General features: G+C 31.8%; 3 protein-coding genes and 1 long non-coding RNA gene across 5 annotated transcripts; all 4 read left to right on the forward strand.

The window, feature by feature from the left end:
- Window positions 1-6664: 6664 nt before the first annotated feature.
- On the forward strand, window positions 6665-10471 carry LOC118049786 (putative E3 ubiquitin-protein ligase LIN-2). 2 transcript variants are annotated; one of them, XM_073409327.1, is made up of 5 exons: window positions 6665-7091; window positions 7485-9226; window positions 9598-9861; window positions 9976-10003; window positions 10078-10331. In XM_073409327.1, exons 2-5 carry the CDS (start codon window positions 7508-7510, stop codon window positions 10185-10187), a joined length of 2121 nt encoding a protein of 706 aa, XP_073265428.1. In that variant the 5' UTR covers window positions 6665-7091; window positions 7485-7507; the 3' UTR covers window positions 10188-10331. The 2 variants fall into 2 exon arrangements, with proteins under 2 accessions (XP_073265428.1, XP_034915789.1); XM_035059898.2 differs by having other exon boundaries at window positions 6667-7091; window positions 10083-10471.
- Window positions 10472-11561: 1090 nt separating this feature from the next.
- On the forward strand, window positions 11562-12912 carry LOC140955616 (uncharacterized). Its single transcript, XR_012169915.1, has 2 exons — window positions 11562-11902; window positions 12560-12912. It is a non-coding gene; the product is annotated as an uncharacterized lncRNA (long non-coding RNA).
- Window positions 12913-20515: 7603 nt separating this feature from the next.
- LOC118049781 (delta(12)-fatty-acid desaturase FAD2) lies at window positions 20516-22034 on the forward strand. The gene has a single exon (XM_035059893.2). The coding sequence runs from the start codon at window positions 21267-21269 to the stop codon at window positions 21996-21998; it is 732 nt and encodes a 243-aa protein (XP_034915784.1). The 5' UTR covers window positions 20516-21266; the 3' UTR covers window positions 21999-22034.
- A 949-nt stretch (window positions 22035-22983) lies between these two features.
- Window positions 22984-24350, forward strand: LOC118049817 (delta(12)-acyl-lipid-desaturase). The gene has a single exon (XM_035059934.2). The coding sequence runs from the start codon at window positions 23001-23003 to the stop codon at window positions 24153-24155; it is 1155 nt and encodes a 384-aa protein (XP_034915825.1). The 5' UTR covers window positions 22984-23000; the 3' UTR covers window positions 24156-24350.
- Window positions 24351-27751: the final 3401 nt, after the last annotated feature.

A 27751-nucleotide genomic window follows, 5' to 3' on the forward strand; every position in this document is an offset into this window, starting at 1 on the left:
TTTTCACATGGCCCTGGTCTTCCGTGCGCCCTTCAATTTAACATTTTGAACTTTTAATATTTAATTAATATTATTTTATCAAGAACTCATTCACATCCTTCAAAAACCCACGAGACATTTAAAATCAAGTAATGAATTGTTAATAACACGTAGAATTAAATGAAGATATCGCATGTTCTCATGTTTTACATCGATACGAGTGCACGCGCAAACACACATACTTTCCTTGTCGAGATTCCTTCTAAATTAAAATTACAAAACATAAAATCATTTTTTAAAACTTGAACGAATCCGGAGGGATGATTCATGATGATGCAGGAATTAAGTGGGGCCGAGTTTCAAGAAAGATACAAAAAAAATTAATCTGATATCATCCAATTAAAAATTTAATTCATGAATTAAAAAAACTAGAATAAAACTTGTTGGTTTTATTTTTATATCTTTTTTAAAATATAAAAATGAATTGATGTGTATTAATCAGATCTAACCCAGTCAACCTTTAATTCAAAACTCTTCCTGGATGACGCTCCTTGTCAGGTTTAGAAACGATGCCTCAAATTAGTTGACATGATAAGTTTGTCACCTTAAAACTATAGAACTGTGGAAATAGGCCCATGTTGACTAGATTTGGAGTGTTTGTGATAGTAGTTAAAATTATTATTTATTTTAAAATATATTAAAATAATATTTTTTAAAAAAATATATATTTGAACATTAACGTATTAAACTCTGTGATAAATATTATATTATTCTCCAATACATCCCCTAAAATGAAAGTTATTTAAGCTTAAAACTTGCACAGGACTCATGTTATTTTTGTACTTAATTTGTATCAAATAAATAGAGATTGTGAGTTTCAATCTAGCGACCGTCTGATCATCAAGGTTTTGATACTATATCAAATAATTATTTCAACTCAAAAGCTTAAACTACTGGGTAGAATTCTAAAATATAATTTATATTATTTTCTAACAGTTGAGATTCCATCAACAAGATAAAAAATCTCTAATCTTATATGTAATGTTAGCTTTAATTACTGATCTATTAATCCTCTTGTTGTTCTTTTTTTTATTATTACATAAAAGAGGTATTTTCATATTAGATTAGGTTTTTTTATTTGTACATTTTCAAAGATGGATCATTTTAATATATTTAGACATCTTAAATTTATTTAGGTCATGCCATTGATTCGAATTTATGAATGAAAAGAGTATGTCTTTTATATAAATATTTATGATGCTCAAAAAATAATCAGTAATATTTTATTAGTTATTATTTTAATCTATTTACGTGAAAGAGACCAACGCGTGAAAAAAAAAATTACAACCCACTAAAACTAATAATAAGAATATATTTATTTAGACATCATCTCTTATATTTGTGTATGATTTTTTTTTTTACAAGTAAACTAAAAAAAATAACTACTCGTGTCTCACTTCATAAACATCATGAAATTACCCTGTCTCAATAATTAATCCCTTTAAATTATTCTCCTTCAGAATAATTATTAAGAATATGAAAAGAAAAAAACACACCATTTGACTAGTAATTTTTACATAGAACTAGCTATGAATCCACGGATAAGATACTGAAATCGTGTCTACTTAGTGTCTTGAAATAAAATGGATACATACATAAAAAATAAAAATATATTTGATTGAAAAAGTAAAAACTACGATATAAAATAAATTTATTTTGAGGGTAATTTCGAAATATTTTTTTATATTCATGAAACTAAGAGTTAGAAATAAACATGTCATATGTGTTTTTGCTATCTTAATTTTTTTTTATATGTTAAAATAATAACTAAACACCAGGTAAATATATTTGGTTGAAAAAATATATTTCATTGAGAAGATATAAATAAAATTATAAAATAAATTTATATTAGAGATAATTTTTTATTGAATTTTTATATTCTCAAAACATGGATTATGAAAATACATATCTCATGTGTCTTTATTGTTTTTGTTTTTCTCAAAATAATAACTAAACGTTAATAAGTAGATTAGTTGTAAATACTGCACGAAGCATTGTCCTAATAAAATTATAAATAAATAAACATTTCATGTTGGTTTAATTTAATACGTAGCTCGGCCTGGTCCCTTCCATCTTGCTTTCAACTTTACCTTGTTTTCCAAAAAGTACTTTCATGGAATAAAGATGATTGAAACTTCATCTTACTCCGTAAATCCATGTACTTATCTCACATTTTTGCTTTTGTGTTTGGTCAATATTCTAAAATAGAAATAATAAATGTAAAAGAAATAGAAACATGCTTGGTAAAAAAATAAAGACAATAATATAAAATAAATTTCTATATTTTTTAAAACACAAACTCTTAAAGGAGACATGTCTTATATATCTATATTTTTGTTATCTCGAAATAACAACTAAACACCAACCAATAAATTAATTCTGAAGGTTATACGTAGCATTGTCAATGCTTAGCTTGACTTTCCATCTAAAAAGTGTGGTCTAGTTCATTTCATTTTGCTTTCAACTTTACTTCCTTTTTCAAAAAAACATTTTCACATAATAAAAGATGATTGAAACTTGATAGATGATACAAATATGCCTGTTTCGGAATATGATTGTGGTTACTTTTTAAAGTGTTTTTTATGTCGAAATACATTAAAATGATATATATTTTTTTTATTTTTTTAAGATCAACGTATGATTTTTTTTTTATAAAAAAAACATGATAAAACAATATTTTCAAACGCTCACATGCACCGTTTTCACTTTGGTGACATGATTTGATAGAATGGTTATTTTAAATCATGAATCAAAGCCTGTTTGACAGTGGAATTGTGATTGTTTTTAAATAATTTTTTGTATTAAAATACATATTAATAATATTTTTTTTTTTTTTATTTTTTTAAGACTAGCGTATCAAAATAGTTTAAAATATAAAAAAATAATTTTTTTAAAAATATGGATAAAACCACATTTTCAAACACTCATATCTAAGTACTTATCTCTCGTTTTCACTTTGGTGACATGATTTGATCATGTTCAATACAATAGAATGATTATTTTAAATCATGTATCAATTAATTTTTTTTTAATAAAAAAAATTTGTTTGACAGTAAAATTATGGTTGCTTTTCAAATAATTTTTTGTGTTAAAATACATGTTAATAATATTTTTTTATTTTTTAAAATTATTTTTAACATTAACTCATTAAAATAATTTGAAAACATTAAAAATATATTAATTTAAAGTTAATAAAAAATAAAAAAAATTTAAATTTTTTAAAAACATTTTTTTAAAAAAGAAACAAAGTAATAAATATGCAAGCCTAGACGGACATGCCTAGAACTTGTTGTGATGTGTCCACATGTTGAGTTCCAGTACGGACTATTTTGGCATTAGCTAGATTTCATAGCATCAAAGATTTGTATAGGTCAGAGTAACGGCAAATATTGTTTAATCAGCCATTTGTCTTCGTACATCGATCTTAGCAACATCAAATGGACTTGATGGGTCATACTCTTTACAGCTATGCATAATAATTTTAAAAGTATTTTAAAATATAATAATAAATGTTTTTTTAAAATATTTTTATATTTAAAATTTTATTCAAAATATTTACTTTCAACATAGTATATCAAAATAATCTGAAATAATAAAAAATAATTAATTTAAAATTAAAAAAATTAAGTTTTTTTAAATATTTTTAAAATATAAAAACAAATTGATTTCCGTGCACCATTTTTATTTCTAATAAAATGGCTGGATGTTAGATTACTGCATCATCGTTTCATTTTCTACTTCAATTTTGCAATTAGATTTTTGAATAATTTTGACCTGAAATGAACAAGCCGAAAGCAGTGTTGTGATGATTTTATTAGCATGAACTTACAAGGATTTTACTTGACATCTTAAAAAAGATCTGAATTTATTACATACTCTCATGGATTTTATTAGCATGAGAAAATGGTATGTGCTTCGAAAAGATTAGAGTTGTGTAATTGATAAATTTTTTTGAAAAAAAAACATGTAAAATGTATGAAATTTGATGCATTGATAACGTATGTTTGAAATTGTGATGTAGTTTTTTTATTTAAAAATAAAATAAAATAAAATAAATTTATTTTAAATAAGTTTTTAATAAGCATGTGAAAATAGTGAGCTTTTAATTTAAAAACTCAAATAAAATTTTAAAATATAATTTATATTTTAATAAGAGTTGATAAATACTTTTTATATATTATTTTTTAATGCATTTATTACAAAGTACAAGATTTAAACACGTGGTTCAAAAAACTTAAATTATTATAAAAGATTTAAAAAATTATAAAAGATTAGAGTTGTGTAATTGATAAAATAATTTGAAAGAAAACATGTAAAATATATGAGATTTGATGCATTGATAACGTATGTTTGAAATTGTGATGTAGTCTTTTTTTATTTAAAAATAAATTAAATTAAATTTATTTTAAACATTAATACATTAAAACTAACAAAAATATTAAAAAAAAATAATTTAATAATTTTTCAAGTAAAATATATCTTTAAAATACACAAAAAAAACAAAAATTACTATAATTACAAACACTTGGGGTCTCTTTCTTCTCAGCATCATTATTTTAAATAAGTTTTTAATAAGCATGTGAAAATAGTGAGTTTTTAATGTTAAAAAAACACTTTTAAACTGAAAAACTCAAGTGAAAATTTAAAATATAATTTATATTTTAGTGAGAGTTGATAAATACTTTTTGTATATTATTTTTAATGCATTTCTTATAAAAATACAAGATTTAAAGCTTGCCTTAAAAAACTTAAATTATTATATGAGATTTAAAAAATTATATCTATTTTTTTTTAAAATGATTCATTTAACTTAAGGTTTGAATCTCACCACTAATTTTTTTAAAAACATAACATATCCATGTCAACCAAACCATATTTATTTACTGAATTAATTTTAATTTCTAATATATCTTAATTTCATGTATCTTATGGTTTTGAATTTAGATCTCTCTTCAAGAAGCAAGAGATGCGGTGGAATTTGGCTGTGAAGCAATTCCCTCCTCCCTTCCCTCCGGACTTGACTCCACTGTCTCCTCCCTCCCTTGTCCTCGTATGCCACAAAAGTCTCCCTCCACATCGAAAGTGCCCACTAAAACCAAAGGAATTAATTTTCCCATCGAGCATAAATTAGCGTTTTCCCATCAAGCATCTTTCTTTATGGAAAAGAAGAGATTATTAGGGACTTGACCACGCACGACATTGACACCTTAAATTGCAGGTCCTCTTATGGTGAACCTTTAATGTTTTACAAATATGGACATGAATATCGCCAGGTCCGTGACCAGCAGCAAGAAATACACCTTAAACCCAGTTTGTTTTTATATTTTAAAAGTATTTTTTTAAAAAAATTATTATTTTTTTATTTTAAATTATAATTTGGATATTTTTATATTGTTTTAATATGCTGATACAAAAAATAATATATATATTTTTATTTTGATGCGTTTCCGAGCTAAAAACACTTTAAAAAACAACCATTACCACATCTTCAAACACTTTCATAAACACCTATATTTAAAGTGAATTTATAAGAGTGTGATAACTTATGTTTTTAAATGCATTTTAATGTTTTTTAATAATTTTATTGTGTTGTGTTGATATAAAAAATATATATTTTTTTTGGAAATAATTTTCTTTAACTATAAACTCGAAGTCGAGTGTTTTGCTGGGGATGGATGAATGTTTTTTCAACGCAAAAAAAGTTTCCAAGCTATTCACTGATTAGTACACCATTATATATATAAAAACAATTCATGTTAAAATGAAATTTTATAAGATTAAGGTGACCAATTCTCTTCATTTATACACTGGGTAATGTTTGGTATTGTGATTGGAAAATAATTAATTTTTTTTTTAATTTTAAATTAATATATATTTTTGATCATATAATTTTTTATATATTGATATTAAAAATAATTTTTTAAAAATAAAAAAAATATTATTTTTATATATTTTAAAATAAAAAATACTTTAAAAAATAACCGCTACTATATTTTTAAATACCATATAACACTTGATGTGTTGTATCTTTTATTTTATACAAATATTGAGGAAAAATAATAGCATTGTCGTGCAATCTAAAATAAAAGAAAGTACCCATTTTTCTCTTACACAAAAAGTTCCAAAATTAAAATAAAAAAGTATTGGAAACCAAGTAGCGAGAAGCCAATAGCCAATTGGTCAAGAAGAGAGTGAGAGGGCGGCAGTTGAAAGTTTGAAACAGCTAACATCTTGGAAAGCCTGCCTGCATCATGCAAAATAACATAGTTTACATTACATGTGATCCCTCTTTTTCTAAATTTGATCAAACCATATCCCTTAATTTGATTTTTTGTCAAATCAATCCCTCCTTTTCCAATTAAATGGTTCTTCAAGTCCTTTTACTCATCACCAACTTAATGGCTCCATGAACGAAATATATTATGAAAAGATAAAAAATAGAATATAAAATATAGAGTGGTTGGGATTGATTCCAATTAAAATTAGATGATTTGATAAGTCAACTCAATTAAAACTCATTTGATTTTTTTTTAAATAATATTATTTTAATTAAAAAAATAATTGAAACAACCCTTTTAACAACTTGGATTAATCCATTCAAGTTGTAATCCGGTAACTTTGAAGAAAGATTAAGCACACACATATATGCGTGTGTGTGTGTGTGTATAGAATTTACAAAACCTCCATTGCACGAAGAACAGCAACTTTCTCGCTTGTCATCTTTCAATTGTCATTCTTCAGTCTTGCTTCTTTCCTGTGTTGCCTATTGTAAATGACCCCTCCAAGCTCCATGTTTATTTTTCTCTTTGTTTTTGCCCTTTCTATTGCTGTCCTTTATATTAGACAATACAAAAACTTTTCATGGCTTTTGCTCATCAATCATCTTTTTTGTTCTGATTTATTCCCTTTCTTTCTCCTCACGAGATTCTTCAATATTGTTCCAACATTCTACCTCTCATTTCTAAGTAATCATCGTGAGAGAATCGTGCCTGGATCTTAATTCTTGTCATAAATGTTGTGCCTCTAGAGTTTGAGCAAGTTGGATTTTGGTGGTAAGACAAATTCTGATTTTTTCTTCTTCTATGGCTTTTATAAAGCATCAATGTATGGTTTTGTTTTTAGTTTCCAAAACTAGAGAATGTAGGTGTAAATCAGACAGCATATGCATGCTTAGTTACCAAGTAAAATTTCTTGAGTTCCAAGTTGTAGGGTTTTGAGAGAATTTCATGCTAAACTTCTTTGCATAGTATAGTTTTCGTAGGTTGTTTGTTGTATGAATCTGGTTTCTTGCTTAGAGAAAACAATTTGGTTGCCAACAATGTCAGTGAACGATACTTGATGGCCTTAATTTCCATCTATGCATGTGTTTTGGTCACCAGAAGAAGTTGGTTCCAAGCTCTTAATTAACGGTCTGAAGTTTCTGTCTTCTGTAAAATTTTGTGCAGGGAGGGGGTTATATTGTAAGAAAATGGCAACATCTTTGGAGGAGCTTCTTGCAAAGGAAGGGTTTAGAGCCGGAAGATCAGGGACAAGGGCAAGACCTGCATTCAAAGGAGAAGCTGCAAGTATGCCTCGTTACCCTCCTGGAGACCAAGGCAAAAAGGACTCTCCATCTGGTCCATCTATCAGCAGAATCAAGACTGAAAGGACAAGATCTGATGTCACTCGGTATACTTTGAGAGGAGAATCACCAGTAAGTAATAGTAGTTTAAGTAGGAGACCGAGGGATGATCTGGTTAGAAGAGAAAAACTAGATTCAAGATTGAAGACAGAACTTCGCTGCAGAGGTTCGAAAGATGTGCAGGAAGATAAGACTCTGAATTCTGACACATTGGAAGATGTCAAGGGGAGTGAGATTGTCGAGGTTGGTGTGGAAGAAGATGGGAGATTTAAGGATATATACTCTGATAAAGCATATTATTCAGAAAGAAAGGAGAGGTCATCGAAAGGTAACGGGAGCTCGGAGAGGTATAAAGAGAGGAAAGGGAAGGATAAGAAAGTAACTGAGAGGCGCGGCAGCAATTCTAATGAAAAATTGCTCAAATACACAGGACTGAGCAATAACAACAGGAAAAGTATGGGCCAGGTTGAGGAGGCTCATGAAAGTTCGGTTAGGGGCTCAAAGAATGCCAATGGCTTTGAAGATGGTCGGAGAACAAAGAATGAGAAAAGTGCACCAGCAGTTCCTGAAATTGCTCTTGATGAAGTTGCTGTTAAAGCAGTAACCTCCATCTTAAATGGTTATACCAAGCGTTTTCTTAAAGATGCAGAATTCCGAACCACTCTTCGTCGCAATTGTTTCTCTTCTCTTGCTTTTATCGAAACAGAAGAAGGCGACAGCGTTGAGAGCATGGCCAAGGCCAATCTTGAACAAGCTGTTGCAACAGTGGAAAAGGTTTCCGAGGCAGCTGCAAGGGCAAACGATTTGAAAACAGCTGCTTTGCAGCTTAGTGTGATCACAGGCTTGAACTCAAATGATCTGAAAGATGAATTTACATCAGGAACTCCAAATTCTAGGTTGTCAGCTTGTGCTCACATCTATCTCAGTGTGATTTATAAGCTACAAAAGAAGGACAAGGCTTCAGCTAGGCATCTTTTGCAAGTGTTCTGTGATTCTCCTTTTCTGGCAAGAACACTTTTGTTGTCTGAACTGTGGAACTATCTACTCTTCCCTCATCTTTCTCATCTGAAGACTTGGTACAAACAAGAGGCAGATGCTCTATTCAGGAAGCCAAGCAAGATTACGAAACTGAAGTTTCTTGCCAAAGTTTATAACGAAACTCTGGATTCCTGTACCTATCAATTTGCAGCTTACTACAAGGATTGGCTCACAGAGGGAGTTGAAGCTCCTTCTATTCCTTCTGTCGACATCCCTTTCACGTCACAGCAGGGGGGTTCACGGGATCATTCTTCAGGACCAGCTAGTCCGTCTGCTCCTTTCTCACCCCAGCCGACGGTGAGTAAGAAGCTATATGACGCTGTATTTGGCCGTTCAAGTAAACCTAGAGTTCATGAGGCTGAAGACAATGGGAAGGCAGAAAACTTCAATAATGGTGCACATACTTCTGGTTCTTCTCCTATAGAAATCAAACATACAGTGACGATCTCTTTCAAAATGGTTACATATCCTGGTCAAGATATAGAGAACCATTCCCCTGAGAAATTACCAGATAACACCTCCATTCCTGTGAGTATTTCTTGTGATTTTCCTTCATCTTTGTACCATTTACTTGTATGATTTATGCCATTTGTTTTTAGTAATTTCCTTTCAACTTTATGAGTTGCGAATATCAAACATATAAATAACATCTGGTTACTTTCTCGAGATTTGAAAGGACTGAAATTATCTCTAAAACTGTCCTAGAGACATGACGAAAATCCATTCTAAAATTATTTCGCGGACGCTCTATCTCCTCTAACCAACCAAACGCAACCATATGGATGATACTTATTGATAATTAACATTTGAACTAGAGAATAGCAAACCTTAAATTTGTTCCTCTCATCTTTTCTCTGTAAGTATTTTTCACGCTCTCAAGAATTTAAACATTTCTGCAGGGTAAGGGGCTCTTAACAGCATCTAACGAAGAATGGAAATTGGTCGAAGTGAGTGTTTCACCAGGCACAGATCTTAATGCTGACACTTGCAACTCTAGTGCAAGGCAAGAACCTGAAGGAGATACTACTCATATGCTAAATTCATCTTCACATACCAAAGAAAACGAGCTAGCCCTCAAGACACTAGCAAAATCTGTTTTCGAACTACAACGAACTGAGGATTCTGGTGATCCCACTGTTTCAGACCTTTCACATTCCAAAAAGGTGTCGTTTCACTTTTCTTGGCAAGAAATACTGAATTCCTGACTGAGTTTTGCATTTAATACTATATGCCTACAAATTCCCCTATAATTTCTCTGATTATTATGTTAAGTGCAGGCAATCAACTCAGACGCTTCTAGTGAAGGTGAGTCAGAACATCTCAAGATTATTTCTCCCTTTACAAATTGTTGTTTGAATGCTCATAATGCACTCTCCCAGTGCAGGGCCAAATGGAATTCATGAACATTTTGATGAAGGATCCATTTTTGATAGCGTTCCACACGACTTTATTTGCCCTCTCACCGGACAGTTGTTTGAGGATCCGGTGACCCTGGAGACCGGCCAAACCTTTGAGCGAGAGGCCATCCGAGAATGGTTTGATCAGGGAAACAAAACATGCCCTGTTTCAGGAAAAACTTTAGCATGTTCAACCGTGCCACTTACCAACTCTATTTTGAAGCTTGTCATTGATAGTTGGAAATTGGTGAAAGAATAATAGCTATTATAATCTAATCAGCAATGTTTAAATATAATTTTGGGATCGAAATTATGTACCATTGCGAGTCATGATGAATAAATTATGTACTTCTATAGAAAAACAATTTATATTTTCCCACTTGTTTCTGTAACCCCATTTTGTTCAAGAAAAACCAAAATAATTTCGACTCACTTAAAAATAAAATTTAACACTCGTGAATTTAATTTTGAAAATTTATAGTTGATAAATTAACCAATTAGGTTTCCAGCATGAGTCAAAACGGTTCCATTCCCTTCTATGAACTATGGTATTAACAACAATCATAAATCGCCTAGAAGACATCATAACATGTTCCTTGTAAGCTTGGGAGGATGGGCTACTATTTGTTTTTGGTTTTTAGATAGATGAGGATCTAGTTTTTGTCAAGATTTTTTAGAAGAAGCGATTTTTTTTTTAAAATTTTGAGTATATTTATCTTATTTGTATAAAAAAGTGTATAATTTTACCATTAATTTCAATCATTTTTCCCAATTAAGATATTATTTAATATTAATTGAGATTAAGATAAACATTATCTGTTTGATGACTTTACCAAAATATAGATTAGATAAGATAAGACAAGATAAACATTATCTATTATATGAAATGAGATTTTTACAACCATACAAAATGAAGTGATTTGGACAAAATATAGATAAGATAAACATTATCGATTAGATAAAACGTGTTTTTAACAACCACATGGGGTGATGATTTTGACAAAACTAGTTCTTAACAAGTGAAACGAGTTTTTAACAATTATGAAATAATTTTTTAAAAATATATAAGATAACATGTGAAATGAGTTTTTAACAACTGAAATGATAATTAGATAAGTTCAAATTGAATGTAAAGCACATAATTGGCAATTGAAAAAAAATTAAAAACAAGAATCATGAATTCATATTCTTGAGATATTGTATAGATGTGTCCTTATTTGGTGATGAAATAAACAACGTTATTAAATTACTATATTTGGATAAAAGAAATGAAGATAGTAAAATCAAAAATAAATTTGGTTGAAAACACAAAAACAAAGATAGAAATATAAAATAAATATATTTTTGGGATAATTTTTTTAAATGAACTTCTATATTTTTAAAATATTTTGAAGTGAATAGAAAACTCTATTTAAGTAAAAAGAAGTGATATTTTAAATTAAATGCCCAGGATCCAAATTTGAAAAAAAGAAATAAGCCTTAAAAGGCTCTCCATTTTAATATTCTCTTGGCCTAACTGCGTGTGTGTGTGTATATATATATGTATGTATAAACTAGCATGCACATTTCATTTCATCACATATTCATTATAGGGTCGTTCATCTTCTGGTGCAATCCTTTTGCCCCAAAATCCCAGGCCAAATCCGTGTCAATAACCCTAGAAAATGCTACCTCAAGCCATATTTTTATAGCACCGTTTCGTGTCAAACCTTCGTATCTTTTTCACGGAAGGTTCTTCATAACCAAAACCACCGCTATAAACATGATCCGAAATCGCCACTAATCACATCACCTCTTATTTTTACAAGTATTAGCTCCTCTTTGCCTCCCAATATCGTCACTCTCATTCTGTAGTGAGTCAAGGCATGTGATGCATGTACGTGCATGTTGTATAGGCTATGAGTCTTTCCATCATCTCTAGCTTTAATGGTAGGGAGTGACTGATCCGCAGAACAACTTGAGAGCTCACAGTGGGATTCTTAGATAGGATACAAGAAGGTGGAGATGAGAGCCTATGGAGCTTGGACTGCTAGATCTGTTGTCATTTTATGCCATGGTTGCTTGGTTAGGAGGGAGGAAGGATTGAGTGGGAGATGAGAGAGTTGTGAAAATGTGAGGATATTTTGACTAGCAAGTCACAAAATATTCTCACGTTTTCACAACTCTCCCATGCATTTCCTTCTCAACACGCTGCCTCCCAACCCAGCAATCATGGCAGACGGTGTCAACAGATTTAGCAGCCCCAGCTCTCCGTCTCTCCACCATTTTTGTTTCCTGTCTAAGAATACCATGCAGATCAATCACTCCCTAGCACTAAAGCAGGGGATGATGGAAGGAGTCAAAGCCTATACTACAAGTACAAGCATCGCATGCCTTGACTCGCTACAAAATGAGAGTAAAGATTATTTCTCCCTTTACAAAATGTTGTTTGAATGCTCACAATTAATGCACTCTCCCCGTGCAGGGTCAAATTGAAGTCATGGATATTTTGATGAAGGATCCACATGACTTTATTTGCCCTCTCACCGGACAGTTGTTTGAGGATCCCGTGACCCTGGAGACCGGCCAAACCTTTGAGCGAGAGGCCATCGGAGAAAGGTTTGATCATGGAAACAGAACATGCCCTGTAACGGGAAAAACTTTAGCATGTTCTACCGTGCCACTTGCTAACTCTATTTTGAAGTATGTCATCTATAGCCAATATAATTTTAGATTTGAATCATGTAATATGATACTTGAGGAAGAAATCTCCCTTCTCTTCTTTGTCTTTTTTAACACCCGACCTTTTTAATTGATGAAAAACTATGTATGTGTGTACATGTCACTTTATTATTATATATTTGATTTCATGTGTACATGGTAGAGAAGAGGGCCAATTTAATTATTAAGTATAACCATGAACCATCCATTATGATTCTTTAAATTCCTCTTGATGATCATTATTAATACAAAAAATTAATCGGTAAATGTAACTTATCAATTTCAAGTTAAATACAAATACTAAAACAAGTTTAGTGAGCTACTTTTATAGAAAAATAATTTACATTTTCCCATCTTTTCTCTAACCCGATTTTGTTATTAAAAAAAAAAACCAAAATAATTTTGACCGACTTGAACTTATACCAAGAAAACCTTGACACTCATGAATTTGATTTTGGAAAATAGCTGCTAAACCAATTAAAACGATATTATAATATTGTAATTAACTGCTAAACCAATTAAAATGATACTGATAACCATCATTGATCCAATCTTTTAAGTAGAGATGAGAAAAAAACCAAAAAATCGATTAAATTGAGAAAATTAGAAAAAAACCAAAAAAACCGATTAGAATTTTTGAAAAAATTGACCGGTTCGGTTCGGTTTTATAAGTCTGAAATAAAAAATTCAAACTGAATCGAACCGAACCGAACCTAAATCCAAAAAAACCGAGCCGAAATAAAAAAAACAAGCTAAACCAGTTTGAATCGGTTTTTGTTCTAAAAAAATTAAACTGAACCGAAACTGGTCGGTTTGAACCGAAAATAATTATTTATATTTTTATGGTTAAATGATCCAAGTAGTTTTTTTCATCAAACAAATGATGTACCATATATATGATTGAAGAATGGAATTTTTTTTTCTTGTACCAATTTTATAACTACTTTATCATAAAAAAGTAATATCAATTATAAATTGCCTAGAAGACCTAATAACATGTTCCTTTGGGAGGCAATCCCTTAATAAATGTATCAACAATTATATAAGTGATACTAATATTTTCAATTTACATTTGTTGTTTTGGACTTTTCTTTAATAACTAAGTAATTCAACTATAAATGCTTTATACTATGAGTGCTTCTATTTCAACGAAGGATCCATTTTTGATAGCATTCCACATGACTTTGTTTGCCTTCTCACTGGATAGTTGTTTGAGGATCCAATGACCCTAGAGAATAGTAAAACCTTTAAGCGAGAAGAGGATCAAAATGTCGTCATTTTGATAAATATTTTTGTCAATGTTTTTTAAACTACCACATGGGGTAAAATTTTAACAAAAATTGATAAGATAAACTTGTTTAGCAGGTGGAGGATAAAAACTAGATAAGATAAACATTATCTGGTAGATGAATTACAAAAATAAAATAAGATAGATGTTAACTAATAATAAAATATAAGGTAATATAAACAAGTTTTTAACAACCATAAAGAGATATGCAGATGTATCCTTATTTGGCGATGAAATAAAGTATGTTATTATAATTAGTTATTTTAATTAATATCTTAGGATAAAAGAGACGTAAACAATGAATTAATATCTTAGTATGATTCTTTAAATTCCTCTTGATGATCATTATTAATACAATTAATCGGTAAATGTAAATTATCAATTTCATAAGTTAAATACAAACTAAAACAAGTTTAGTGAGCTACTTTTATAGAAAAATAATTTACATTTTCCCATCTTTTCTCTGACCCGATTTTGTTAAAAAAAAAAAAACAAAAATAATTTTGACCCACTTGAACTTGTACCAAGAAAACCTTGACACTCATGAATTTGATTTTTTAAAATAGCTGCTAAACCAATTAAAATGATATTGATAACCATCACTGATCCAATCTTTTAAGTAGGGGTGAGAAAAAAATCAAAAAACTGATTAAACCAAAAAAACTGGAAAAAAACCAAAAAACCGATTAGAATTTTGAAAAAATTAACCGGTTCGGTTCGGTTCGGTTTTATAAGTTTAAAATTGAAAAAATCAAACCGAACTGAACCCAAATAAAAAAAAAAACAGAGCTAAAATTGAAAAAAAAACGAGCTAAACTAGTTTGAACTTGTTTTTGTTATAAAAAATTGAACTGAACCGAAACCGGTTGGTTTGAACCGGTTTCTTTTTTTTGTAAAAAAATTTTGGTTTGATTTTTTTTTTGATAAAAACTGAACCGAACCAAAAATAATCATCCATATTTTTGTGGTTAAATGATCCATGTAGTTTTTTTCATCAAACAAATGATGTACCATATATGATTGAAGAATGGAATTTTTTTCTTACCAATTTTATAACTACTTTATCATAAAAAAGTAATATCAATTATAAATTGCCTAGAAGAGCTAATAACATGTTCCTTTGGGAGGCAATCCCTTAATTAATGGATCAACAATTATATAAGTGATACTAATATTTTCAATTTACATTTGTTGTTTTGGACTTTTCTTTAATAACTAAGTAATTCAACTATAAATGCTTTATACTATGAGTGCTTCTATTTCAACGAAGGATCCATTTTTTTTTAGTTTAACGTGGGTGTCCGGGTCAGCTTGCGCGCACCTTAATTAATCCCACGAGCCCTGAAGTTAACGACTATGTAAGTCTCCAGTGCCATCATATGAGCAACCTAGGGCTCGAACCTGAGACCACAGAAGGAGCAAATCTCTTGGTCCCAAACTCTTACCACTGGGCCACCACCTAGATGGTTCGAAGGATCCATTTTTGATGGCATTCCACATGACTTTGTTTGCCTTCTCACTGGATAGTTGTTTTAGGTCCAATAACCCTAGAGAATAGTCAAAACCTTTAAGCGAGAAGAGGATCAAAATGTCTTCATTTTGATAAATATTTTTGTCAATTTTTTTTTTAAACTACAACATGGGGTAAAATGACTTTAACAAAAATTGGATAAGATAAACTTGTTTAGCAGGTGGAGGATAAAAACTAGTTAAGAGAAACATTATCCGGTAGATGAATTACAAAAGTAAGATAAGATAGATGTTAACGAATGATAAAATATAAGATAATATAAACAAGTTTTTAACAACCATAAAGAGATATTGTAGATATATCCTTATTTGGCGATGATATTTAATTAATATCTTAGGATAAAAGAAACATAAACAATGAATATAAAAACAAGTTTAGTTAAAGAAACAAAGACATAAATAGAAATATAAAATAAATTTGTCTTTAAGACAATTCTCAAGTAAATTTCTATGTTTTCAAAACATGAAAAATACGAAGATACATTTTACTTGACCCCAGTATCCTTATCTTTTTTGGTTTTGAAGCTAGATATGTTGGTCGTGCTATGTTGTCGGCCGGGTTGAATTTTTACTAACATAAAAAAATCAAGGGGATTTCAAACGATGAAACAAAAAACAATTAATTTAAAAAAATATGTTGAAGAAAAAACCCTTAAAACAACCTGATTAATTTGACTAATAAACCACGTACGATATGAGATAAGAATAAAAAAAAGTATACTATAAAAAGAAGGACCCAACAAAAAAGATTGAAGTTCAATAAAAAAAAAAACACATAAAAAAATGAAAAAATTACAAAGCTCAAAAAGCCAATAATTTAACTACAAAAAGTATGAAATTAAAAAAATAATTTTAAAAAAACCATCGAGAAAAAAGACTCGAGCCAACTCGAGTTAACTCGACTGAGCTATTCTTAGAATATGAGATCGTGATAATCAAATAAAAAGGAATGCGAAACAATAATAAAGTTCGAGGCTTAATAACCATCGAGGAAAAAAAACTCGAGTCAACCGAGTTAGCTTGTCAAGTCCGTAGTTCAAATAATTGAACAAAGATAACTTTATAAACAAATTATGAGAAATTGAATCCCTAATAAATCTAATGGTTAGATAATATAATTAAGAAAAAACAAACAAATACTATTCCAATTAATAGTATTGTCCAAGAAGGAGAACACTAAAATCCCATATTCCTTTAGTTTAGTTAAGTTTTTTTTTTTTTTTTTTTTTTTGAAATTTTGATTTTAATCTCCCTCCCGATATCATCACTCTCATTCTGTAGCGAGTCAAGGCATGTTTGTCCATGTTGTCTAGGCTACCAGTCTCTCTATCATTTCTAGCTTTTAGTAGCAGGGAGTGATTGATCCACATGCAACAACTTGAGAGCTCACCGTGCGATTCTTATAACTCCTGTTTTTTTTTATTTTAAAGATATTTTTAAAAATATTTATTTTTTATTTATTTTAAATTAACATATTTTTAAATATTTTAAAGATCATTTTGATACGTTGATATTTTTAAAAAATAAAAAAATATTATTTTAATATATTTTTAAATAAAAAATACTTTAAAAAGTAATTATATTATATTTTCTAAACAAACAGGACACACGAAGGTAGAGAGACTAGGAGGTAAGACTGCTAGATCTGTTGGACATTTTATGCCATGGTTGGTTGGTTCGGAGGGAGGAAGGATCGAGTGGGAGATGTGAAAATGTCCTATATATATTCTTTTCTAAAGGTTAGTTTATGTGATGGTAGAATGACACAATCCTTTCAACCTAATTTCACAGTCCTAAGAAAAAGCCAAGGTATGTATCGATAACCATAGAAAACCCTAGATGATGATGATGATCCACACACACACACACACACCTTCACACACACGGAAATGCTCTGAGCTTTTCTTCTTCCTTTAGTTGCGTTTCCTTGGCCCAATATTAATTTCTTAGAGTACTGAGATTGACATTTTCTTGCCATTGTTAGCTGGGAGGGAGGAGGGGAGATATTGGGAAAGGAAATATGAGCTAATACTTCTGAAACGAGTTGCTCTTTTCTTACACGATAAAAAATATGATTTTTTTTATGTTTTTGTTAAGAAAAAACTATTGAATTTATCTTGTAAAATTTTATTTTAGATACAAACAACCTAAATGCCAATTAGTGCATAGTATATGAATTCTAGTTGAAAAAAGGGGCAAATTTATCTCTCACATACCTCAATAGAAAATCACAAATCTGTTCTTTGTCTCGTTCAAGTGTGAAAACAAGATTCTTAAGAGCAACCAATCCATGTCAATAAATACGAAAAAAAAAAAAAAAACTTTTTGGCATTCGGTGGTTGCTCCTTGGTACATTGGTTTTAGGTAGACATGCATCAATGGACATGGACCCCTAACCTACCAACCATGTGATAAAGTACATGTGATCAATTAAGCAACATATATGACTAGAAAAAGGTTAAAAGTTAACTTACGAGGGTGGTTCATTCATCTGAGAATTGACGAGAACCTATCATATTACAGTTACCCTTCTTGCATCCTTGCGGGAAACATTGACAGAATATTCTGTCATCGTGTAAATCCCGATTCCATTGGATCTACAATTACCAACGAAATCATGGATATATAATATATATATATATATATATATATATATATATATATATATATATTTTAGGACTAAATCTATATTTATATGTATGTTATCGACGTAATAAATTTGTCGGGAAATTATATTTAACAATGACAAGTCCTTTAATTTCTTTTCAACTTTCTGAAACTCTTCGAGGGACCTAGCTATCATATTGGTAATTTTGTTGGTATTCCACATTCTGTCAGTAATCCCATCAATATTATATGTAATATATATATATTTTTTAAAAATATTAAAATAAATAATGCTATCAAAACATAATTAAAGTAAAATAAAAATAAATTTATATTATTAATTTAAAAAATATTATTAAATATAATTTATCTATCTAGTGGACATAAACTCGAGGAGGAGGCAGAGAAAGATCTTCATCGGAACCAAGAGGGCAACAAGGTGGAGCATAAGTATCAGTGAGCGTTGTCAATAGCTGCTTAAGGACATTCACTTTATCCCCCTAGTTAAGTCGACTCAACTCTAAGTTGGGCAGTCTTAGCTTGAATTTGTTCTCGTACGATCAAAAGAACAAGTGGTGATTGCTGGCTCGATTTGAGTTGCGTGGTCCCAATAATCAAGACATTTTAGCTTGCTCGTATACCTCGGTTGTAGTGTTGGAGATACTATATATCTGATTTTTATCAAGTTCTCTGGCAAATCTAGCCTCCAACCATAATTTTTATTATTTAATAAATAAGGTAGTGTTAGATTACTGTTTCAAAATAGAAGTGGCAAATGCAGTTATGATAAAGAGGACATGTTTCCCTTTCTTTTTATTTTGAAAGAAAAAATTTCATTTCAAAACCATCTTATAGATATTTATTTATTGTTTTCATTTACTTTTATTCTGAAACACCAATTACACTCAATCTAGAGTTAACTGACTATTTGACTTGTGCACATCAAATAATGCTTTTTTAGCAAAAAAAAATGAATATGCAGTTTTCCAACATGTTTTTGGACATAAATAAATTCTCATACATCTAATTAACTAAATAAAGAATTATTTGTGCAAATAAACATAAAAAAGCTTATGCATACATCTAATTAACTAAATAAAGAATTATTTGTGCCAATAAACATAAAAAAGCTCTTAATGATAACTAAAGACTAAACTAAAAAAATCAAGAGGTAGATACAAATCAAGATATTTGATCACAAATTATGTACTCAATTTTGTTTGATAATTTTTTTTTCTTAAAATACATTCTTTATTTAATCAAATGATTATTCGTGATAATAAAACATTAAAAAAGTAGTTAAGATAACTAAAGATTAAACTGAAAAAATAGAGAAATAAAAATAAATCAAGATATTTGATTTCACAACACATGTTATGTATATAGTTGTGTTTAATAATTTTTTCCTAGAATAAACTTTTAATGTAATCAAATAATAATAGAAACAAACACACACGTAAACAAGATTGAATATAATAAAAAATTATTATGTAAAGTTGCATATATTAAAAAAAAGAATGTTATAACTTTATATGAAAACCAATTGAAAAATAAACATATTTAACCAAAGATTAAATTTAAAAGTTGAGATATAGATGTACATAAGCCATAGACTTGATTATATTTAATTACGTTATTGTTTCTTCGAACCAATATTTTTATTTAATAAAATGATAATAAAAAAACACATAGGAAAGGGATTGAATTAAATCTGAATAATGTTATGGCTTTCGTTTTTCAACTTTCTTATTGCCATGCAACATACCATGAAGCTAGGTTTTGATTCTGCAGTCTGTTTTTGCCCATTATTCAGATTTTTTACCCATAATGTGGAGTTGTTTGTTTTCCCATTCCAACTTTTTTAAATCGTGGAGTGCATCAGGGGCAGCAGCACTATGTCTCATATTATGAAACCTCATAGTTGGAAATTTCTTTTTTTGGTTACAGAAGTTGGAATTTTTAACAGATACTATGGAGTTCTGTGTCTTAATCTCCAAATCTTTAGCCTTCTCTTTCCGACAACTTTTATTTTTTGTAGTAATTGGATAAAACAGAAATTAAATGGGGGTGTTTTTAGCCTCCATGTTTCTATCTGTTTCTTCAAAATAAATCTAGAAAAGGATGTAACTAAACTAATTAACACGCACCGCTAATTATTTTCTATGACCATATAAATGCATATATGCTCAAGTAATTTGGGTGGGTTAATTACTTTAAGATTTTCATTTAACTTTGGAACTAACAAACTTTGCTTGAATTTAGGAATCTTTTTTTTTTAAAAGTGTCAATAAAGAAAATCCTGCTTTGACAGGTTCTGTTCTTCATTTTGGCTGTATTAGGCAAAGTAAATTAATTTTGAACAAGACCAACAAGTGGAAGTGATGAACAAAATATAATGTATACGTGTCTGCCTGTGGCATGCATGGTTACAGAAACTGCAAGTCATGGTGGTGTGTTGAGAGGGTCTCCCCTACATTTGTTGCTTGTTCTGACAGTTTCCCCAAACATGTGTCACCATGCGTGCACTAGTGTCCATGACATTTTAGTCAGAAACAACACCGACTGCTGTGTTTTTCATTGATTGTCTTCACCTACATTTGCCTGCTGTGTTTTACTAAATATACAGGTAAAATAATATTATTAAGGTTGTTGAAACATTAATGATGTTAAAATTAGGTTAATTAGATCGATAAAAACGATGAATTTTGGCATGCACTCCTGGTTTTGATGTAGACTAATTTTGGATATTCCGAGTACAGAGAAATTATACTGTATAATAGTTATTAGTTAGAGTCTGTTCTTCGAATATTTTTACTCAATGCTAAAGTCATATATATTTTAGCCTGGACCGCCATGGATCCTGTAAAAAGTCATATGCATCAGTACGTTTTCTTCTAAGCCCATGCTTTCTGGAAGCAGTTATAGGCCATCAATGCATGCTCAAAGTACTGAGATATATTTACAGTGACCCTGGCTAATCCGATAATTCTACTAAATTATTTGTTCATCTTTTCATGAATTTAATTCAAGAAAGCTGAACAGAGCAATGGCAGCCAATGGATTGTTTGCCTCCAGTGGCAAGCATGGAGGAAAGGAAAGCCGCATCAAGAGAATGCCACATGGGAAGCCTCCGTTCACTCTTGGCAAAATCAAGAAGGCCATCCAGCCCCATTGCTTCGAACGATCCCTTCTCCTCTCATTCTCCTATGTGGTTTATGATCTGTGCATAAGCTTTCTCCTCTGCTACATTGCCACCACATACTTCGACCTCCTGCCATCCCCGCTCTCCTGTGTCGCGTGGCCCACGTACTGGATTCTCCAAGGCTGCATTCTCACTGGTGTTTGGGTTATTTCTCATGAATGTGGTCACCATGCCTTCAGTGACTACCGGTGGGTTGATGACACAGTTGGCCTCATCCTCCATTCTGCACTTTTAGTCCCTTACTTTTCCTGGAAATACAGCCACCGCCGCCATCACTCAAACACAGGGTCCCTTGAGCGCGACGAAGTGTTCGTCCCCAAGCCTAAGTCTCGAATCGCATGGTATTCCAAGTACCTAAACAACCCACCAGGCCGAGCTTTAAGTCTGGCTGTATCACTTCTGATTGGCTGGCCCTTATACCTAGCCTTCAACGTTTCCGGTCGACCCTATGATCGCTTTGCCTGTCACTATGATACTTTGGCATGTACTGGTTTTGATGTCCGACTAATTTTAGGTATGCTGTGGACATCGCATTTATATCTTTATTTAATAGCTAATAATTACAGTGTATTCTAGGAGCAATTTTACTGAAGTGTCAACAAATTTTGTTAAACTCATACACGCAATATGACAATGAAATGTACAGAAATGAAATATAATAGGTAATTCAGTAGTAGGAATTTAGAATTAAAAGATTTATTCTTAGTTTCATGTTCAAGTTTTGTGGTTGTTAATATAATAACTACCAGAGACTTATATGGTTGTTAACTTTAAAGCCTATAAGATTAATTAAGATACACATAAACTAATCTGAATATCTATTTAATAAAAAATATATATTTAGAATTGCAAAATAGCATTTTAAAAATCATGATAGATGTCGTATTCGTATGGGGTGATCCAGAAAAAAAAACATTTGGATCGTTTACTTGTAGGTTGGTGAGTAAATTGAGATATTTTTTTTTATCAAAAAATATATATTTTAAAGAATTTAGTGTTAAATCTATAGGGGTTGTTCAAATTAATTGAATTATAAATTAACCCAATTTATTTTAAATTTTTAAATTGTAGATTCCTGAATCAACCATTTTGACTATGCTAGATTTATTAACTATCATAAATACTATCCACTCGATGTATATTTTTATTAAAATTAATCGTGAAAGTTTTGCATTGAGACTAATAATTTCTATTTCTATTAATAAATTATAATATTTATAAGGTGTTTAGAATTGTGGTAGCGATTATTTTTAAAGTATATTTTACTTAGAAATATATTAAAATAATATATATTTTTTATTTTTTAAAAAATTATTTTTCACATCGTCACATCAAAATAGTCTGAAAAAATTAAAAAATTAATTAAAAATAAAATAAAATAAAATAAAATATTTTTAAAAATAAAAAAATAATTAATTTCTTCCCGCATATTTCAGCCATTTTCATGGTCCTACAACATTTATTTTTTCCTTTTCTTCTACGCCTATGCTTTCTCGAGGCAGGTACGTACACGTAATTGCCATTGATACACATACATGCTGTGAAATCAGATTATAAGAATATGATATCTGCTAAATCATGATATTCAAGGAAGCTGAGACAATGGGAGTCCATGGAGTGCATGAAGGAAAGGAAAGCAGCTTCAAGAGAATGCCAAACACGGAGCCTCCATTTACACTTGGAAAAATCAAGAAGGCCATCCCTCCCCATTGCTTCCAACGATCCCTTCTCCGCTCATTGTCCTATGTTGTTTATGACCTCTCCTTCAGCTTTCTCTTCTGCTACATTGCCATCACATATTTCCACCTCCTACCATCCCCTCTTGCCTACATCACATGGCCCATCTACTGGATTCTCCAAGGCTGCATTCTGACCGGTGTTTGGGTCATTGCTCATGAATGTGGCCACCACGCCTTCAGTGACTACCGGTGGGTTGATGACACAGTTGGCCTCATCCTCCATTCTGCACTTTTAGTCCCTTACTTTTCCTGGAAATACAGCCACCGCCGCCATCACTCAAACACAGGGTCCCTTGAGCGCGACGAAGTGTTCGTTCCAAAGCCCAAGTCTCGAATCGCATGGTATTCCAAGTACCTAAACAACCCACCAGGCCGAGCTTTAAGTCTTGGTGTCACACTTCTGCTAGGCTGGCCCTTATACCTAGCCTTCAACGTTTCAGGTCGACCCTATGATCGCTTTGCCTGTCACTATGATCCCTATGGCCCCATATATTCTGATCGTGAAAGGCTTCAGATTTACATTTCTGATCTTGGCATTTTTGCTGCAACTTTTGTGCTCTACAGCATCGCTGTGTCTCGAGGGCTGGCATTTCTGATATTTATTTATGGGGTACCGTTACTTATTGCTAATGGTTTCCTTGTCACCATCACATACTTGCAGCACACTCACCCTGCATTGCCACATTATGATGCCTCTGAATGGGAGTGGCTTCGAGGAGCTTTGGCAACCATGGATAGAGACTATGGGATCCTGAACAAGGTCTTCCATAACATTACAGACACGCATGTAGCTCACCATCTCTTCTCTAACATGCCACATTATCATGCAATGGAGGCTACGAAAGCAATCAAGCCAATACTGGGTGAGTTCTACCAGTTTGATGATACTCCGATTTACAAGGCCTTATGGAGGGAGACAAAAGAATGCCTGTATGTTGATCCAGATGACGGAGCTCCTGAAAAAGGCGTGTTCTGGTACCGGAACAAGTTTTGATCCTGCTGCCTGCAAAATCATGCTAGCTAGATGCATGGGTAGGGTTCAATCTGTGTAGCGTGTTGCTAATCAATGGGGGAGAAGGTGTTGTTGAGCTAAAAATGTAATGGACTTGTAATGAAACTCATCAACTTATGAATTCTTATGAAAAAAAAATACAAAAAAACTTATGAATACTTCTCTTCTTAGCTACTATCAGCTTTTGTTTTTAGACTAGACAAGCGATGATGACCAAATTTTTTGTGGTTTTCCTCTGTCAAGTCTGTCTATAAAACCTTGCAAGAAATTAAATAAACACAGACGAGCACAGAAAAATAAGAGAGAGATAAGAAACAATATTCATGTAAAGGACAAGATAAACCCCTCGACGAAGGGATAAATCTCCCTCAAAATTATTCATTAATTTCCTTCATCATACTCTTCAACATCAGTACAAATCCTCGAGGAACCAGCACCTGTTATAATGACTCATCTGAGCCATCTTTTGAACCTGGAGATAAGCCTCCAAATCCTGAGGCAAGCTCGACTGAAAAAAGCGGCATTCCGCATTAATGCTCCAATTTTCCTGTTTCCATTTATGCTTATGGTTATGACTCATTTTTAACCCCTTTTATTTTGATGAATTCCTATATGTACTCTTGTTGAAAAAATAAATTGCTTATAAAAATTTAATTCTGATTCCTTAAGCTAAATTTCTGAATCGGTCACCATACCCTCCCTTCCGGAACCATATTCACTACCAGAAATTCACTTAATAGCAATGGAATCACCGACGGAATATTTTCGTTGGTAATTTGAGGTTGAAATTACCAACGGACTATTTCCGTCTGTAATTACCGACGGAGTTAATCCGTCAGTAATTACCGATCAAATTACGGATGGAAAGTTCGGAATAAAGAAAAAAAGGACGGGTCGCTTTTGGCTGGTGATATTTCCGACAGAATCACTGACGGATTCAAAATGGACGAACCATACGGGTGATTGGACCGGTTCATCATCAACAAAACTACCGATGGGCTCACCGATGATTTTGGAAATGGCAGACCCGTACGGATTGATGTGACCATTCACAGTTCAAATTTACCGACGAAATCATTGAAGGATTTGAAAATCTGGTCCGTAATGTGACATGTCTATTTTCCTGTCAGAATAGCCGACGGATACACCGGTGGATTACATCCCCATCCGTCGGAAAAAGTTAATGTATGACCCCTCTGCCGACACTCTCTCCTTCCTCATTTCTCCTTCTTCTTCTCTCTTTCTAATCCTAACTCTCCCCATCTGCAAATAACCAGCCCCCCCTCGCACCCAAACAAAATTCTTCCTCATCTCAGTACAACAAGTTGTATTTCTTGACGTTTTGTGGTCGCAACATCCGTGTTCTGATTTACCGATGAATTTTATCAATTTTTGTAAGTAATTCTATCTGTTTAAATTTTAATATTTAAATGTCAAATTTATTATTTTTTTAGTATATGTATTTTTGTTAGTAGATGTACGTGTTTTATTGTTATTTCTCAAACAAACTTGTAGTATATGAATGTATAATTTTATATCTGTTATGGTTTGTTTTAGATTTTTTAAGATTGTATTTGTTTGTAAATTGTTAAAACTTTGTGGAATTACCGAATTACATGTTATGTTTTGAAATAATTAATAGCTTGCTTAATGGGTCCTTTTTAAGTTTTATCGATGGTATTGCAGGTTGGTAATTTCTGTTAATTTATATATATTAATTTGTATGGACGTTGATAAATGATAATGGATATTTAATATTTATGAGAAGTTGTGATTGGTTTGTTGGATAATCTCGAGGTAATGTAATATTTTTGCAAATTTATTTACCTAACTTAGTTAATTAATACATGATATCATCATAATTTTATAGAGGTTCGATAGAAGTCATGGATGATCGTTCATGGATGTATCTAGATTCACCCCAAGGATTGCGGAGGATGGATTATTGTAATGGGGTTCAGGGTTTTATTAATTTCGCAACATCTATTCTCAGAAACTTTACTGGAGGCGGTATTAGGTGTCCATGCAGGAAGTGTCAAAATAAAAAGTATCTGCATCCAGATGTTGTAATGATGCATCTTCTACACAAAGGGTTTATGGAGGATTACCAGTGTTGGTATGCACATGGAGAGATATTTGTTAGTAATAGGAGAATGGGAGAAACGGTGGTTGTGTCAACTTCTAGTGCTAGCAACGTGCATGAAGCGGCAAATGACAACACTAATCCTTACAGAAATATGGTTATGGATGCAATGAGAATGAATCAAGGTAATGTCAGTTAATGCCCAATTGTAGAAGAAGAACCTAATGCAGAGGCAACTAGGTTTTTTGAATTGTTGAAAGATTCTAACGAACCATTATGGGATGACTGCACAAACCACAGTAAATTATCGGCCATGGCACAGGTGTTCACCATCAAGTCAGATCACGGGCTGAGTGAGGTTCGGTATGACAAAATTATGATTGGACAAGAAGCATTTTACCTGAAGAGAACAAGCTGAAAGAGAACTTCTATGCTGCGAAGTCCATGATGAAACCCCTCAGTTTAGGATACCAGAAAATTGACATGTGCCCTAACTTCTGCATGTTATACTACCTTGAAAATGCTGAGATGACCGAGTGCATGACATGCGGGCATTCCCGTTACAAACCCAGAACTGGCAGGGGAAAGACTCTAGTGGCGTATAAAAAACTTAGATATTTCCCGATCACATCTAGACTGCAGAGGTTATTCATGGCACTAAACACATGATGCGGTTGATGGTGTGATGATGCATCCTTTTGATGGCGAAGCGTGGAAACGCTTTAACAGTGTGCATCCTGACTTTTCAGCTGAATCAAGGAATGTCCGTCTTGGGTTATGTATAGACGGATTAACCCATTTGGGTCATTTGCTGCTCCTTATTGTTGTTGGCCGGTTATACTCACAGTTTATAACTTGCCACCGGGAATGTGTATGAGGCCGGAGTTCTTGTTTTTATCTACTGTCATACCTGGTCCAAGCATCCCGGGACGGAATACAGATGTTTGTCTTCGACCGTTGATTAATGAGCTGGCACAGTTGTGATCCTTCGGAGCTCTGACTTATGATATATCGAGGAAACAAAATTTCCTTATGAGGGCGGCTTTGATGTGGACTATCAATGATTTTCCAGCTTATGGAAAGCTTTATGGTTGGAGCACACATGGGAGACTCGCATGTCCATACTGCATGAAAAACAACAAGGCATTCACGCTAGCAAACGAAAGTAAAGCTTCTTTTTTTTACTGTCACCGTCGCTTCTTGCCACTTAATCACAGGTTCAGAAAGAACAGAAAAGATTTCTTTGTTGGCAGAGTTGAAAAAGATGTTGCATCCTTGCGTCTTTCTGGTGAAGAATTGCATCATGTTGTATCAGAGTACGGTGACATTGTGTTTGGCCTTCAATCAGGTAAGCAAAAGTTTCCTGGTTTTGGTTTGACCCATAATTGGGTAAAGCAAAGTATCTTTTGGGAGCTTTCTTTTTGGAAGACCAATCTTCTCCGCCATAATCTTGACGTCATGCACATCGAAAAGAACATGTTTGAGAATATTTTAA

This window comes from Populus alba, chromosome 1, assembly GCF_005239225.2.
Source record: "Populus alba chromosome 1, ASM523922v2, whole genome shotgun sequence".
Classification (NCBI taxonomy): domain Eukaryota; kingdom Viridiplantae; phylum Streptophyta; class Magnoliopsida; order Malpighiales; family Salicaceae; genus Populus; species Populus alba.